We start from the raw sequence: 14,733 nt of genomic DNA, 5'->3' as shown, positions 1-14,733 counted from the left end.
CCCCCCCCTTGTCCCACTCCCTGGGAGTGTACACAGCAGCAAGGAGCCAGCACCCCTCTCCCCCCGACCAGATGAGTTGCCTGTGGCTCTGTCTTGCTGCCTGGCCAGGCCCTATGGCTGCATGGCTGGACCCCGACTGAGCAGCACCCCCACCAACCCTGCCCTACCCCCTCCCTAACTGTGGGAGCCTCAGTCTGACAACCCCTACCCCCAGTCTTGGCTACAGACAGCTGGGGGATCTGTTCTCCACTGCTGCGCTACCTGACTTTTGCTGGGGGGGTGTGTGTGTGTGTGTGTGTGTGTGTGTGCGCGTGCGTGCACGCGCATGTGCACACACACCCCCACATGCATGTGGTGCTCCTTTTGTCCTATTCCTCTCAGCCCCAAGCAGCCCCTTGCGGGCTGGAACTCTGCCAGCCTGCAAGGAGAAAGCTGCAGCTTCCCATACTCTTCTTAAAGGAGAAAATCCACATTTTTCTGCATGAATGAAAAGCCTTTATCCCTGGCCATGACCCCAGAAATACTTCTGTGATGGATATCAACAAAAGAATCTATATAGATTCAACTAATGCAATGGACAGGTGTTACATTTGTGCTGGTAAACGAAGCAGGGCTTCCCCAATGCTAATTCCTGGCCTGCTGGTGTTTAAATCACTTTTAAATCCATTTTCTTTAAACTGAAAGGCCAGGAACTGGGGGTCGGGGAGGCTGTCCCTGGCCTTGTGTCCTTGTACCTCCAGCTTTTAAACCACTGTGTGAACCTACTCAACTGTTCAGCCAAGTGACTTTCCTTTAGTGTCCGTCCTGAAATGTAATTGTTCCTTCTCTTCTCCCTTGAAATGATGATTAAAATCATTGTTGCTGTACTCGGTGGCAGCTTCCCCAGCATTTGTTCCTTCCTGTGTGTTGGATCAGAAACACCTGAGTATTCATTAGGGTGTACCACAGTATATGGGAATATTCAGTAGTATGCTATTTTAAAAGCAGCTAGACTCCTTACTATCTTCAAACCATACTTTTATGCTCCCGAGTCATCAGTTCAGTCTAAAAGTCTCACTATTTCTATCCATTGTAATTCTGCCAGTTGTAATTTACAAGTAAAAATACTCTATTGCAGTTGTATCTAAAAGGATTGTGCTTTTTTCAATCCTGTTTAAGTTTAAATTTGTGCTGAATGTATGTGATGGAGGAGGAAGTTAGGAATCCTTTATTGTTTCCATGTAATAGAAATGGTAAACCTGTTTGTAGGGCTCCAGAAAGCTTTCTCACTGTTAGTATTTTTGCTTCTTACACTTCACATCTCTGAGGGGTGGCACCCTTCTAGTTACGAAGTAACTATGCTGCTCCGCATGCTAACTGGAGATGTCTGTTGCTCCCTAAGCAAAAATATGCATGCCCCACAATGTGGTGGTTTTGAATGTCCTAAGGAATATTGTTGGCTAACAAGATTTCAGCTGCAAACATATTCTTTATAATGGCACTAGGGACACCATTTATAATCTCTTTCTAAAAGTATATAATTTCTGTCTGGTTAAATTTCCTGGTTGTTTAGCCTTCTATTCCTTGTTTTAAAAGCATGGAATACCCCATTTTCTTGAATACAAGATGATTCCCCCCCCCCCCATCATTAGGTTCTGTAGATGGAAAATATGTAAATTAGTTACAATTTTCCAGGTATAGAATCTAATTGCTGGAGGTTTACCTTGAATTTGTCTCCCTCCCACTGCTACAGCAGAGAAAATATATATCTGGGGGGTCAGGTAGCCCTCTTGCTCTCTGCTCTCCAGCCAGGCTTCTTCATCCTGTAGTCCCTTTCTGTGCTCCATACTGTCAGACCCTGCTTGCCCTGGACACAGGGAAGTGAGTGGCAAATTTGAAAGCACTGACCTTAAAATAAACATGCCTGTAATAATTTGCACAGAAGCAAATTACTGAAAGTACCCATAGACTTAATTCATTTAGAATTAATACATTTGACCTTATTTGAAATTGTTGCAAGTTTTAAAACAAGTATTCTATAAACGTACTTTCAAGAAGCACTCTTGTATCTGCTTGTATGTAGTACAAACTTAAAATAAAATCTTTTTCAAAGCCAAATCAGTTCCAAATTCAACTGAGCAAAGCTCAGTAGTCAAGTCCCAAAATTTGACTTGGGCAGAGCTCAGTTGTCAAATGTGTGTGGCTCTATCACTGGGCAAGTATCCTCCCTCCTAGACCCATTGGTTTTGGGCTTTGGATACTCCCCAAATCCAGGCAGGCATCCTACATTCAAGCACCAGGCCTGGATGCCCTGGGGTTCAGATGCCCTATCTCCCTTTATCTTAGCCAAAAGGCTGCAAAATGTGAATTGTTTACTATATTATTCCAGAGCCAAAATAAACTGTGTGTGATTTTAGTCCAAAGCCAAAAGGCTCATGATTTACCATAAGGTTCATTGGGCTGGGCCTCAGCAGATTCAGTAGCATTTAAAGCTGTGGTGACCCTATAGCACAGCACTCTATGTACTCCAGGTATTCTCCAGCCCCTTCCTTGCTTCCCCCAAAATCGTGTGCATTTAATCCTCATTCATGACTGGAACTGGGCGTATTTTGTCAAGAATCCTGGGATCCTCCAAAAATGTATATGCACATAAGGCACAGGGTAACCTGGTCTGGCTCCACCTCATGAAGGGCATGGCCACGTTAAATATATGTGACAGGATGAGAGATGGGGCAATAGGGATTCTGGATTAACTGTTTGGGGCTCCATTTTTAATGATGTTTGCCAGACATGTAAGGCTGTTCGAAGAAACAGGAATCATTGGAAGTTGGGAAAGAAAGATACAGCTCAGCTTTGGGGGTGAAGAGAAGAAGTCTAAATGTATGCAGTGTAGTGACTTACCATGACTTGAAAAAGAGTCAGCACTGAGGGGACTGAGCACAATGGGTACTACTATCTTATTCAGATAAGATCAAATGTAACATTTTTGGCACCTTTCTTGCTTGCTCCAATGGTCTTATGGCTAAGGGCAAGCAAAATTCGGGGGCATCTGAACCCCAAGCCTCTGGATTTGGGTCTGCATGGAGGATGCCTGCCAAAGGTTTTGGAAACATCTTAAGCCCCAGGTGCAGGTGGAGGATGTTTGCCAGTAGTAGGGCCACTTATGGTTCTGGACTCTTGGATTAGGAATTAGTTTCAGCTAATTTGGCCTTGGGTACAAATTAATAAAAACAAAAAAACCCCCCCAAAAACATTTTTTGGCACCAAGGGGAGGGTGTTAGGGCTGGCTCTGGCCCCTCTCAGTGCTGGCCTCATAGTACAGTACCTCTAGGCCCAGTGCCAGTTCCCTGTGGAGGGAACACCCACCTGTTTTGGCGTTGGGGGGGCATTAAGGGATGTGCATGCATGTGCACACACAAAGGTTTCCATCAGCATGTTTTTCCAATATGAGCAAGCCGTGTGTGTTTATAGTCATGCTCAGTGTTGGCTGAATTTAATCAATTTTCAGTCAGTTTCCATTACTGAGAACATGCTGCTTTTGGCAGCAGTTTAAATGCGCTGTCTATCAGTAATGATGTCTCCTTGTATGTGAATGTACAACGAGGTGCTTTTTCTCCTGTGCTGATTGGGGGGGGACCTTATCTTGTTTTTAAGTGACTACAGTAATTAAAGCGCATATATATACTTGAGGTTTCAGCTACTAAGTGTTCTTTGTGTTTGCGGGGGGATTTTTTAGGAAGAAGAAAGGAAGCGTCAAGAAGAAATGGAGCGGCAGCGACGAGAGAGACGATACATCTTACCTGATGAGCCTGCCATCATTGTACATCCTAACTGGGCAGCAAAAAGTGGAAAATTTGATTGTAGTATCATGTCTCTCAGTGTTCTTCTGGACTACAGGTTGGAAGATAATAAAGAACATTCTTTTGAGGTAGTTCATTTATATTACTCTGGTCCAGTTTCAAAGTAATAAAGTGCTCTACAAGAAAACAACTTTTTGGGGTTCTGAGAAACAGATTGTAGAACCCAACTGTTGAATGAGGACTTCATCCAGTGGTTCTTAGCTTTTAGTAATTCTGTTGCAGCATAAAGTATTATGTAATGCATTATTTCAAAATATCAAGCTGGACCCGATGATCTGTAGGGTGTCTTCCAGTCCCCAACATCTATGAAACTATCTGTATTTTTAATATAGTACTGATACTTTTCATTTTTTTAAATATAGTTGGTCAAACAGCATATGCACTTCCTTAACTTCATTTCTGGAAAAGCTGTCTAGACTCAGATGCTGCAATTACTACTATATGGTTGCTTTATCACTCTAAAATAAACACATCCTCCTATTTTCCCTCTATTAAAGGGAGTCTTGGGAAGGTCATTAAGGCCAGTTCTGGTATGTTTCTCTACTTCTGAATGTATTGTATTTATATGATGAGTATATTAAGACCATGGTGGCTGAACCATGGCTCATAAGCTGCATGCAGCTCTCTGGCATGGTACTTGTGGCTCTCCGGGGCTGCTCTGGGAGACACTGGGGGGCTGGGGCTTCAGCCGTGCTGCTTACCCTGGGGCGCACTCCCCACGTGGAAAGTCGGAGTGGCTCAGTGGGACCAGGGCAGAGTGGTCACCTCCACTTCAGGTTGCTCAGCACCCCTTCTCCCCCAACTCTCTGGCTTTGACGGAGGATTGGATGTGGCTCCCAGGGTAAGTAAGTCTGGCCACCCCTGTATTTTAACATATTTCAGAACATTAATACATTTAATTCACAGTGGCTTTTGCCTTATGTTTGTTTGTTCTTAATGGTAAGCATTCTGTTCATCCCGAGTGGTGAAGAGCTCATGAAGAGTCAAATATTTGTTTTCTACTGCCTACTCGTAAATAGCATTCTAATGAATATAGTTCACTAACTCTTCCCTTAATTATTTCTTATCTGATTGTTTTAATGAAACAGCCACCTAATATTTTCAAGCCTGTTTACAGCCCTGGTGTTTGCTCCATGCATTCCTCTTTTTTAGATTTCTTTTAAGGACTACCTTTTGTTTTTCCACCTCTAGTATTTCTCCATCAAAACTTGAAACTCAGCTTTATGGTCTCTGCTTTGTGCTTTTAGCCTTCCTTAAGCTCAGGCCAACTGCTACTTTGCATATGTACTTGATATATTTTGACTTTAGGTTTCTATTTTTAACTTGTTAATTTATACTTTTGAGTTTTTAATACATTTGCAGGTAGCACTTTAGTTCACATGCCTAACCTTTTTTTTAATTACCCATGTAGTGGTAGCTGATCCTTGTAGTATTTAATTTCTCTGTAAATCTTTTTTTAAGTTGATATTGTTATCTTCAGGTTTTTTGTGCCGTTTCTTTATTTTTAAAAGTATTTCTATTAATTTGATCTAAATGCCAATTCCGTTTTATGGGAAAAGCAATATTATGTCCGATTTTTAATTAATCTTGGCTTAAAAAACAATAAAACTTTTTTTAGTTCTGTTTTGCATTGTTTTTTATGGGGGTTTGTTTTACTAGTTTAAACTTGAGTATCTTTTTCCATAGTAAGTCATAATCATTGCTTTTTTTTTTTATAGTATCTACTATGCAAATGTTTGTGTGTTTAGTTTTTGTTTTGCTGTACAAATTTAGTCCTAGACTTAAGCAGGCCAGTGCATGCAATTGTAACTCTTGTTTTCAAGGAAGCCATAATCTAATGTGCTAAAATTTTATTTGCATATACATCATAAGTTGATAAGTTACTCTTTTAATTCACCCATGCATTTTAATGGGGACAGTAGGTCTAACATAAATATAAACATTTTTACATATTTTTCTGTGTCACATAGTGGAGTACAACTGACTATATAACTGTGGTGGTCCAGGAAATATGCAAGAAACAAGGGTTTTTTGGTGATGTCTTACTGGACCAATAGTATAGTTGGGTGAGATGTTGGACATTCTTGGCCACAGGATAGGAAAGGAAGTGATTTCCCCCAAAACCCTTGCTTTTCTCTTAAATATCATAACTTCAATGACTTTTTCTTGTGTTTTGATGCAGGTTTCATTGTTTGCAGAACTTTTCAATGAAATGCTTCAAAGGGATTTTGGTGTCAGAATCTATAAAGCACTGATATCCCTTCCAGAGCGGGAAGAGAAAAAAGACAAAAAGAGCAAAAAGGAGGACAGAAAAGAGAAAAAAGAAGAAAAAGATGATGAAACTGATGATCCAAAGCCTAAAAGGAGAAAATCTGGAGATGATAAAGATAAAAAGGAGGATAAAGAAGAGAGAAAGGTTTGTATTTTTTTAAACCTGAGTACTGTGCTGCTAGGATCAGAAATAGTCTTCTGTGTTCTACACTACTAGTTCCCAAAACTTTGTTCACACAGTTAGTTAAGTTGTGTGGATTGTTAGTTTGTTTAGATCTTCCATTATTCATCTTTAACAATTGTATAATTCTGTATTTTTTTCCTAAGCATCTTAAAGCTTAAATCAGCTTTGTTATTTGTCAGTGTAACGTTCAAGTTTACACATACTACTCTGGAACATCAAGGTTTTATATTAACATTCATGAGGGTTTTTTCATTTTGTTGTTGCCCATCTCCCTCACGTAATGTCTAGCAATTTTTGATTACAGAGGGAAGATAAAAGGAAAGATGATGCTAAAGATGAAGAAGAAACTGAAGATGACAATCAGGAAGAATATGATCCAATGGAGGCCGAAGATGCTGAAGATGAGGATGAAGGTATAACTGTATGAATATTTTTGATCTCAGAGCATCTTTATCTTGCTACTGGATATATTTGTTAAATTTGAGAAGGCACTAAGATCAACTAGAAGAGTAAATGTACAGTAAATTGTGTAAGTGGCCCTATCAGGATGAAAGCCTTATTGTGATAAGTGTTATATAAATATAGAATATAAAATTGTTGGTGCAGCCTAGATACAAGTATTCAAAAGTAAAGTACATACATGGAAGTGACTTTCAGTAATGAAGAGCCTTGAAGTATGCATCTGTAACTCCCATTGGGCTTGGCAGGAGATCAGTATTCAGCACCTCTTAGTATGAAGCTACTTTATTTAAATGCCTAACTCTTATGCATCCAAGTTACTCTGTTTTTTAATGTTTTTTCCTGTGTATCAGACTAGTGCAGTTGAGGGTATTTAATGAAGTGCAACATGAGGAGCCCTTTTGACTTTGTCCTCCAATTTAAGACTGGTGGTACCTGGGGCTTTTCACATAGAAGCAAGGGTAATGGCACAGCAGCTTTTTTCTGCATTCCCAGAGCTGTGGTGATGTCCTCTGTTCCCCTGTCCAAGATACAGGAGTGAGTAAGGCAGGCTATATTCTTCTGCAGAATGCAACCTTAGGGATAGCATTTATTGATATATTTGTGCTACTAGGTCATGGAGTTCAGTTCAGTTGAGAGGCATGGGGCAATTCATGTTTCTCAAAGGTATGTTGTTTTCTTAGCAAAAATTTTTAATGAAAGCTTGGATTGGATTGTAATCCTGTTTATTTTGAAGTTTCAGGACTTGCATGCACTAGAAATAGTGCAGTCGTGTAATTTTTTGAGAGACTAAAATTCAGAATGAAATGATTTTGATAGTAAAATGTTGTGTGAAATATATTCTCTTTTCATCTTTCTTTCATTTGAGTCTGACTTTAGAGGGTCTTTAGATAGATCAGCTTCTTATTATAGGGATTTTTTTCATGTTGTAAAATGCTTTGGAGAATGATCAGGTGACTTCCTAATAGGGGTAATGAAGATGCTATCTGATGCAGATTTTTTAGGTCTTAATAGGGCTTAATAGTAAATGAGTTCTGTGACGTATATTCAGAGTTATTTTTAAATAAACAATTGCTTTTAGCTTTTTTCCATGCAAGTTTAAATGAACTAGTAAAATTAACTATATGCACTTTCAAAATGAAGATGAAGAACAAAATTGTATTTTAAGGACCCAGTTGTGCTAAATGACACTTCCCCTTTCCATTTTATGTTTTGGAAGAATCTCACAATTATCTTGTGTTTTTTGTTTTTGTACAAAGTATTTCTATTCAAATATCATACATGAGACTTTGTAGTAGTAGTTTAAATCTGCTAATTTATTGTGATTGTACCAAATGTTGCTTCTGTTTTATAGATCGGGATGAGGAGGAAATGAATAAGCGAGAAGACAGACGAGAAGGAAACAGGCACTGTAAAGAGAGGTCGTCTAAAGATAAAGTAATTAAAGCCTTTTTTTTACGTATTCATGGCCTTCATTAGACAAGTTCTAGTTAAGGTGGCACTTTTATTTGAATTGTATGACCTGCTTTGTCCCATTTGTTATCCTGAAACTTAGCATCTAAATAAATTTAAAGGAATCTTTGAGAGCTTCTGACAACTAATCAGTTATTATAATTAGTCTTTATTAATTTATAATAACTAAAAAGATAAAATATACACAAGTCATGCAATGTGCTTACCAGCCTAAAAGGCTTGTGGGTAAGTCCTGCCCATGCACAAGAAGTAGGTAGTTGGCATAATTTATGTACCAGTTGGAGATACATCGATAAAAGCCCAGTGAAACTAGGAAAGACTGCAGCCCACTTCAACCCCACTGTATTCATAATGCTTAAATTTCCCTGTGAACCACTGAAGTTGCTGTAATGTGACCTGAAATTACTTCCTTTTTTGGAAATCTTAGTGTAAACCAGAGCTCCTTTACATTTAAAAAAAAAAAAAAAAAAAAGTTTGGAGAAGTTATAGTTAATAAGCTACTACATTATTTGGCATAATTATGAAATCTACAGCTTTCAATGCAGGGAAACTATGTTTTTTGTCATAGCTTGTCCTTATCCTGGAGGGTCAAAGAAATTCAAGACTAAGCATAACATAAAACTTTCCTACAAATCGTAAAGTTTGAAAGTAAAACAGATGTTTTATCCTCTCTGTTCCTCCCCTGAAGAAAATGAGGAAGTGTAAGAACAGTTTTAAAGGTTTTGGTTTTTTTTAAAAAGGCTGAAAATGAATCTTGTGTGAATTTAATGCCAATTTAACATATAGTTATGGCTATTCCCATTATGAAATAAAATATTTGCAACTATTTGAAAGGGTATTGGCTGTGAACACCTTTGTGTACTATTTCGTTATGAACTGTAACCGAAACAGAAAGGGAAAAGAATCTTCAATTTATATCTATGATGCAGTGTTCTGTGCTTCACATCAATTAAACATTGGCCTATAAACTGAAAAATGCTGTGCCAAATAATGATGTACTTCATTTGATTATGTAATACTGGCCTTATTGATAACTTGATTCCAAGGGAGGATAAGATGGCATGGTAGAATCTACTTTCTTAATTCAAATTTGTCATCTTCCATTTTGGCTTGAAAAGAATGGGAAAACGATGATGTTGTGACTTCCTAATATATAATGTATTCTGTTTAGGAGAAAGACAAGACCCAGATGATTACTGTTAACAGGGATCTTCTGATGGCCTTTGTTTATTTTGATCAAAGTCATTGTGGATACCTTTTGGAAAAGGACATGGAGGAAATACTGTATACGCTTGGACTACATCTTTCACGTGCTCAGGTTTATTTTAATAGTTTTACAGAAATGTATTTTGCAATAAGGCAGACATACTAAAGGAAAAATAGCGTATATTTGTATGTATTTAACAACTGCTTTGTAACATCTATACGCAAAAAGACAGTTAAGATCAGGGGACAGTCTTAATTTTTGAGTGCTTTATCTTCTTTCGTGTAATATTTTTCATGGCATAATATTAAATATACCCTGTCAAGGATATGTTAAAAATGTATACATGGCCTAAATAACATGTTTTTTGGCTTTTCTAGAAAGTTACCAGTACCCTGTAGGCAATTTTAATGTTGATTTCTCCCCCCACGCCCCGGTCTTGTTGAAATTTTGAGCCCTAACATACCATAAGATTTCTTGCTTTGTGGCTCAACCATCTATAATTAACTTGTTTAAGCAATAAAATATTTGTTTAAAAATATTTTTATGAATATGTGGGATTAACACCATTACATTATTCAACCATGTAACATAATATTGGTTTCCTTTTGTATATTTTAGGTTAAGAAACTACTTAATAAAGTAGTACTTAGAGAATCCTGCTTTTACAGAAAATTAACAGATACCTCAAAAGATGAAGAAAATCAAGAAGAATCGGAAGCCCTACAGGAAGATATGTTAGGTAATATTTATTTGAATGGTTGTACAACTTCACCATAAAATTACTCGTGTATTAATGATAGAAGGGGGCGGGGGGTGATATTTTACTTCCTTACAAACTTGTGCTTAGTTAGAATTAGCAGGTGCTGTAAAATTCCATGGTAGGCTTTCGGCAGTTGGTAAACTACAGGTCTTCTGGTTACCCATAATCCCTGTTAAGTTTCCTGTGCAAACACTGTATGCTGAAAGCAGAAAGTGGATATGTCGTTATCTAGCTTTCCTTAGCTGTTAAAAGAACTGCATCTCTGTGGAGGACAGTACTGTACAGAGAGAAAACAGCCTCATGTCATGTCTCTAAGTTGGAGCTTTATTCATGCAGATAGCCATGGGAATGGGAAAGGATTGAAAGTTTCATTCAAGCAGCTTTCCCATGTTATAGCCCTTCCCACATGAGTCACTGTGGGGTTTTTTAATCCCTTGTTAATGCAAGAAGAGGGCATATTGATCTTGCTTTGATTAGGAGCTTTTATAAACAAATGTGGGCAGCTAAGATAATGTTCCAGTTGGTTGGTAGCTAGCTAACACAATTTGTATAGTGTATTTTATCTAACACTGTTTAATCTCATGTAGGAAACAGATTACTCCTGCCATCCCCTACTATAAAGCAAGAATCCAAGGGAATAGAAGAAAATGTTGGCCTCATTGTGTACAATGGAGCTATGGTGGATGTAGGCAGCCTCCTGCAGAAACTAGAAAAGAGTGAAAAAGTGCGGGCAGAAATAGAACAGAAGCTTCAATTACTGGAAGAAAAAACAGGTATGTAAAGATGCTGCTTGACAACTTCTCTAACATTCATTATTAAAAAAAAACAAAAAACAAAAACTACCATTTGGGGATAACACAAATGATGTGGCTTATGACCCAGTGTTGTGAAACAGTAGTGCCCTGTCAGTCATCCACTGTTTTCCCTCATACTGCATTCCTAACTTACACAACAGCCACTTGTGGTTAGCAAATTATCTAGTTGGATGTAACAGTCCTATGTCTGCCTTTTTTTCTTAGAAGTTGTTATATCTGATTAATAGTAAAATCAGAAGGCAATATCAGTTTAGTATTAAAATCTCAATGCTTATACAACATTTTTAATGTGATCTTTTAAAATGTTTTAATGTTTTGGAAAGCAGAAAGGATTATTATGAGGAAAATATAAAGCATTTCAAATCACTTTTTTTCTTTTCTTTGTCAGATGAAGATGAAAAGACTATATTACATTTGGAGAATTCCAACAAAAGCCTGTCTACGGAGCTTAAAGAAGTCAAAAAGGACTTTAGCCACTTACAAGAAAATTTGAAGATTTCAGAAGATAAAAACTTGCAGTTTGAGGGCCAGCTGAATAAGACAATCAAAAATTTGGCCACTGTTATGGATGAAATACATGGCGTTCTTAAGAAGGTTAGGATTTTGTAACATCCTCTTACTATTGTCTATAACTTCTATAAGATGAGCTGATTTTTTTTTTTTAATTATTAATTTGGGCAGGAAGGAGAAAGGTGGTGCTGTCCAGAATGCAGAGACCTTTGTCAACTAGTTAAGATTTAAATAGGTATTGGTAAAAAGAAATAAGGGGTGGGAGTGTTTTCAAGTCTAAAAGTCAAGGATAACCAACTTAAAAATGAAAATTAATAGGTCATGTATCCAAAACCACATTGACAGTGCCCTCATATATTCAGTAACTGGCTGAAATCTTTTCTGCTCACTTTTAAGTCTGCACTGAGCCAAAGAGCCATTTGACTGGGGAAACTGATATAGAGACTTCAGCAGACTTCTGGGAGACATTTTGGTATCACTGTCTTGGACCAGCTTTTTAAATCCTTAAGCATTAGTTTCCCTTTGTGTAAATTTGGGATGATGACCTGTAACTACTTCAGAGGATTATTATGAAGCCTAACTAAATACTTTGAATAAATATAGCTTATAATTGAGATGTCTGTGGCAGAGGTGGCACTAGAATTTGAGTTGCTTGCTTCTGTTTGTTCATTTTAATGAGAATCAGTGGCACCTTGGGAAGCTCCATAGAAATAAAGTTTATGAAACTTGCTTAACTTAATGGTGCAATTTATTTTTTATACTGTGACATACCATGTTCATTTTAGTTTTGAAGAAGAGAGTAGTAGTCAAAACCAGACTTCTCATGTAAAAGACTTCTTGCCCTGAAGAAGTTTCTGGCTAATTGTGGTGCTGGAGCTAGGAAAGAAAGGAGATAAGCAATAGTTTACATTAAAACAGATTTAAGAAACAGTATTTTTACAGCTCTTGGAATACCATATATTATTTAAGAATCTTTCTTTTTTTTTTTTTTACTTTTTACCTCTTAATTTTGACATGGAAAATTAATTGTAAATAACTTCACTCTTGAGTTGTCAAGTATTAGTCTGATATAACTAGTTGGGTTGCAGGTGTGGATGTTTTCTGTTGTAATATAAAACAAACTGTTTAGCTGCTTCTTATCTTTGATTTTAAAACTGTTCATTTTTTTAAATAAAATCCTTTATTCATGCCTAACTTAACTTTTATTACCTTATATTTTATAGGAAGAAATTGTGTTGAAACTTTAAAATAATTTTGTAGCTCTCAGCTGTCAGTTTAGTATCAGAATAAATTGCAGCTGTTGGAATTGCCTTAAATTCTTTTACAGTTCACCTTGTAAGTACTACGACCAGAACTTACAACGTTGCCTTTGTTGTTTTTTCCACAGGATATTGTGAAGAATGAAGATAAAGATCAAAAATCCAAAGAAAATGGAGCAAATGTATGATAGAGAACTGCTGCTGTCTAGAAGAGTGGTGTTACATAATGTAATATAAATCATGATACCAGAATGTATGGAAGTAATGCATGTCTGATTTTAGTAGTATAAATATCTTAGTTCTGAAAAGATGTATAAAGTTTTATGAATGTGAGTGTCTGCTTCTGAAGATTGCTTGTAATTCCTAGCATTCAATTTGAGACACTCCTTGAGTGAAAATAATTTTGCATTCAAAAATGTTTTAGGATGAACTTTGTTATAGTTTTAACTCTAATAAAGTTCATCAATTTAATGGACAGTAGTAAGTATTTAATTACCACGTTTTCATTAAAGTCTAGTGAAATCAAAATTGTCATTATTTATAGAATTACCATTTTTTTAGGTTTTATTTTTATTTCAGTCTAATTAGTCTTTTAAATTCAAATATAAATCACAAAATAGCATGCTGCTTAAGTTTGTAAGTAAAGATTTTTTTAAGCGAGAAAATTGGATTTTTTTTTACTTGTCACAACTTTTTTCTTCCAATTGTAACTTTCTCCCCCAGAGCTGTTGTATTAAAGTCTCACAATATACAGTAGTTCAAATGAAATAAGAAAGCAATAGAAGCCTACCAAAATATTGGTAGGGCTGTGGATTTATATGAAAATATACAGGCCTGTTTTAATGTATGTCATTTGTGTTCCTTGAATTGTTCTTATCCCTGGATTAATATATATGGTCCTTTTTAAAAACATCAATACAGTGTATTAAAATGTATGGTTGGATACTAGGCCAGTGGATGTCAGAATAACACCTTACACAGAGGAAAAAATGCTACTGTTGTAAGTCTTTAATTAAATCTAACTCCTGTCCTAGCATGTGTAATTCCTTCAAACCCTTAAAGCTCTCTGGAAGAATGGATGCATAAATACTGAAATACTAGCTTGAATTGTAAAGAGTAAGACATTTCTTATTTTGTTAGAAGTTGATGAGGGTACTACCTTTCGTATGTGTTCACAAATTACTAGGATCTTAATTTTCAAGCTGAATTGACATCTTTGTCAGTGGCAGCATGTTGAATAATATAAAGTCCGAGGAATCATATTTTCAAGCAACTTTATACTAAACTAGTGATTTTTTTTTTTTTTTGAAGAGGAAGGTTGGGGGTAGAATTCTTTTTTTTTTCCTTAATAGAATGGTGAATTTTAGCAAATTCATTTTATATGTAGATATCCTGGGGATCTAAATACCGGTTAAGGGAATTGAAGTGCCATAATGCATATGAATAATCTACATGGGACCCATATAGCTTTACTGAAAAACACATTAAAATGCCTGAAATTGTTTTGTTCAATAAGTGTAAGTTGGTGCTTTTATCATTGGTTTGTTTCTTGGGTTTTTTAAAGCCAAACTAGTGAAACATTTTTTCACTATTAAAATAGCATGCATACACTTTTCTTCTCATTTTGTTTCAATTTTAAAAGCATATGGTATATGCAACGTGTTAATGCATGTTGTATTTTAAAAATGCGATCAGTTATGTTAACAAGACTGACACTCGCTGCTTTGCATTAACTGACTATGCTAAACTCCGATGTGAATATTAAGTTTCTTGATTTTTTTTTCCCAATAAAAATGTATAATTGATAAGGACACTAATTTAAGTTGCTTATAAACAACCTAAATGAGATCCTACACTGATGATGTCTTACCAGCTAATATTCTCTGAACAAAATAAATTTGTCTTTTACTTTTGTATGATTTGGCTATTAAGGATATTCCTTGCAAAATTCTTAAA

At 36.5% G+C, this 14,733-nt stretch overlaps 1 protein-coding gene across 4 annotated transcripts in view; it reads left to right on the top strand.

Annotated features, from left to right (window-relative positions):
- CCAR1 (cell division cycle and apoptosis regulator 1) overlaps positions 1-14,388 on the top strand; it is a 40,236-nt gene extending 25,848 nt beyond the window's left edge. For all 4 annotated transcript variants that reach the window (XM_019507852.1, XM_019507854.1, XM_019507853.1 and 1 more), the window contains 9 exons: positions 3,716-3,907; positions 6,022-6,255; positions 6,599-6,707; positions 8,108-8,190; positions 9,398-9,544; positions 10,052-10,172; positions 10,781-10,966; positions 11,397-11,602; positions 12,906-14,388. In XM_019507852.1, the coding sequence (XP_019363397.1) occupies positions 3,716-3,907; positions 6,022-6,255; positions 6,599-6,707; positions 8,108-8,190; positions 9,398-9,544; positions 10,052-10,172; positions 10,781-10,966; positions 11,397-11,602; positions 12,906-12,965 (1,338 nt within the window). In that variant the 3' untranslated portion in view covers positions 12,966-14,388. The remainder of the gene's footprint in view (positions 1-3,715; positions 3,908-6,021; positions 6,256-6,598; positions 6,708-8,107; positions 8,191-9,397; positions 9,545-10,051; positions 10,173-10,780; positions 10,967-11,396; positions 11,603-12,905) is intronic.
- The last annotated feature ends 345 nt before the right edge of the window (positions 14,389-14,733 follow it).

This window comes from Gavialis gangeticus, unplaced genomic scaffold (assembly GCF_001723915.1).
Source record: "Gavialis gangeticus isolate Ggan-Ray unplaced genomic scaffold, GavGan_comp1, whole genome shotgun sequence".
Taxonomy (NCBI): domain Eukaryota; kingdom Metazoa; phylum Chordata; order Crocodylia; family Gavialidae; genus Gavialis; species Gavialis gangeticus.
This window is presented reverse-complemented; position numbering and strand designations above follow the sequence as displayed.